This window comes from Penaeus vannamei, chromosome 40 (genome assembly GCF_042767895.1).
Source record: "Penaeus vannamei isolate JL-2024 chromosome 40, ASM4276789v1, whole genome shotgun sequence".
Taxonomy (NCBI): domain Eukaryota; kingdom Metazoa; phylum Arthropoda; class Malacostraca; order Decapoda; family Penaeidae; genus Penaeus; species Penaeus vannamei.
Window position 1 is genome coordinate 18,357,108 of NC_091588.1, and position 2,500 is coordinate 18,359,607.

General features: G+C 36.0%; 1 protein-coding gene across 1 annotated transcript in view; it reads left to right on the forward strand.

Annotated features, from left to right (window-relative positions):
• Positions 1-2,500, forward strand: part of LOC113825716 (eukaryotic translation initiation factor 4 gamma 1) — a gene marked incomplete in the record, with an annotated part of 212,391 nt that overhangs the window by 167,086 nt on the left and 42,805 nt on the right. The window contains 1 exon segment of the mRNA XM_070117467.1: positions 1,038-1,237. Within this exon segment, the coding sequence (XP_069973568.1) occupies positions 1,038-1,237 (200 nt within the window).

A 2,500-nucleotide genomic window follows, 5' to 3' on the forward strand; every position in this document is an offset into this window, starting at 1 on the left:
TTCATCTGTCATTTACCATCATTGTCAAGTCATCAGTCATCGTTCCTTTTCTTCTTCTTCTTCCCCCTTTCTTTTTTTTTTTCTTTTCTTTTCTTTTCTTTTCTTCTTTCTCTCTTTTTTTTCTTTTCTTTTCCTTTCTTCTTTCTCTCTTTTTGTCTTTTACAACATTCTTTAGAATGTTTTCCTGTACCAACTGAAGAATTTCCATTAATGGGGTTAAATTCACTTTATCAGGAATGTAACTTATGCATACATTTTATTATATTATTTCTTTTTATTGATTTTTTCGTTAAGATTCTATTTATTCAATATTGATTTTAAAAATTGTTGGAGATCTTTTGCACTGTCCTCTGAAAACTATTATTTATTGGTTGCAACTTTCTAGTTGACATTGAAGTATCAAAAATGAAAAAGCAGTGTAGGAAACCATATTGCTATTTCACATCCTAAAATATGTTTTTTGAATTGTAACATCAGAGGATAACTCGGTAGAAGGATTGAAATCAACCAGTGTTGAGGAATACTGCTATACTGATTGACCGTCGGTTATTGAGGTTCAGTATTTGGTAGTCCCCCCACCCCCTCCAATCTTTGCCAGAAGTTCCCAGTTCATTTTGCTTCACCTCCGATGATCATCATCTCTTTGATGATGTGGTTTGACATGTCTTGTGATTGTTAGGCTGAACAACTGCCTCATTTCCTCATCTCAAAGGCAGTGGATGTAACTGCCTTCTATAAGCTGTCTTAAAACAGCTCTTATTAACATAGAGCACTTGCTGCTGTTGCTTGCCCACCAAGCTGAATGGACTCTTGGATGTTGAGAGTGCAGAGGATAATAGATTTGAAATTCATTTCCTTGCCTTTGTTAGATACATGGTGGTGATGTACCTCCTTAAAGGGTTAGCTAGCTATGTGGGATTAGGCAGTTGGTAGTACTTGTATGTGTGTTTGTGTGTGTGGGATTGTCTATATGTTACCAATTCTTGTTATTGGAAATAAAGAGTTTAGATACATAGATGTCTTTTCTTCCTTTGCAGTGTTTTACCCACCAAACAGTCAACACCAGCAGATGAAGCCAGGTTCAGGACAAGTCCCACAAAGGGAGCGCAAGACGCTAGCAATTGTAGACCCTAATACTGGTAAAAACATTCTTGATGACATGAACAATGCCAAGTTTGACAAGAGCCCAACTCCTCCCCAGTCATCAGAGTCTAGTGCTAGTAACACTCCAGCACCAGTAAGTTCTTAAAAGTAATTTCTCAAGCTGTCTTTCTTGTTCACTTTTCTTCCTTGTTTTGGGGCCGTTTTGGGGGTACGTTTTGTAAGAAATTGGAAGTACAGTTTGAATTTCTTTTATTTTTTATGGTATACATTTTGTTTTGTATTATTTTAGACAGAATACTTTATTTAACTTGTATAGCAAATAGGGATATACCATTTGTTTTACAATTTTTAAAAGAAAATAAGTGAATTTCAAGTTGCCTTTACTACATTTAACCATTCCCATCCTATCCACCAGTCTGTCCTTCATCACTGTACAAGCTCCAATTGGGAACATGTAACATTTATACAAAATTTGTGTTATCTTAGTCATAATGTGACATTTTCCTCTAGATAGCCTAGACTGAGTGCTCTCTGTTGATGTGACGGTTTATCATTCACATATTTACACTGAGTACTATTTTACTTGTAAATCAATGATGTTAGTTACAAACCAGTACATTAGATGCTATTAATTTCTTACAATTTTAGCCTTTGAAATCAACAATTTGTTGAATAAGAAAGACTTAGGTTTTAAATTCACTATAGATGTGTATGTTTTCAAGGTTTGTGTTGGCATTTGTGGGGCACAAGATGTTCTTTAACTTCAGGATTCATAATTTGAAAAGTTTTCTCTCTTTAAATCTATAGTGGCCAGTCTTGTGTAAAACCTAGGATCTATATTTCAGTATATGTTTAATGGCAGCTTATGGGAATATATGTACTGGAAGCAGTGTTATGATCAGGTCTTATTTTGTGTAGTCTTGAATATTTTCTGGCTTTGCAACACAGCATTGCAGACTCCATAACAGTTCCACAGGTGATGGCATGGCTTTGGATTTTTTTAAGTGAGTAAATCTATATAAACAAGTAGGTGTTCAGACATTCATCTCTACATTTTAGATAGCCAGAATATTTTACCCATCGCTGAAGGTTAAAATTTTTTGCAAGTTGACGTATGCACGGGCTTGTTGGCATGCACCGGCAGTTTCCCCTATTTGCGCCTGGCTCGATCGGTAGTTTGCAAGCGACATATAGCACCTAAAAGCTTTTATTTTGCTAAAATTTATAAAAATATTTAAAGTTTGAAGGTTTACCTTCATTATAGGTGCCAATGCCTAAAATCTTTACCATATAAATGAAGCCGCTACTATCGGAGAAAAACAACCTCCGTCCGACGAGCCAGTTGCGCGGGAATGGGCATGACATGATGCCCCCGGCGTTTGGTCCAAAACAGCCT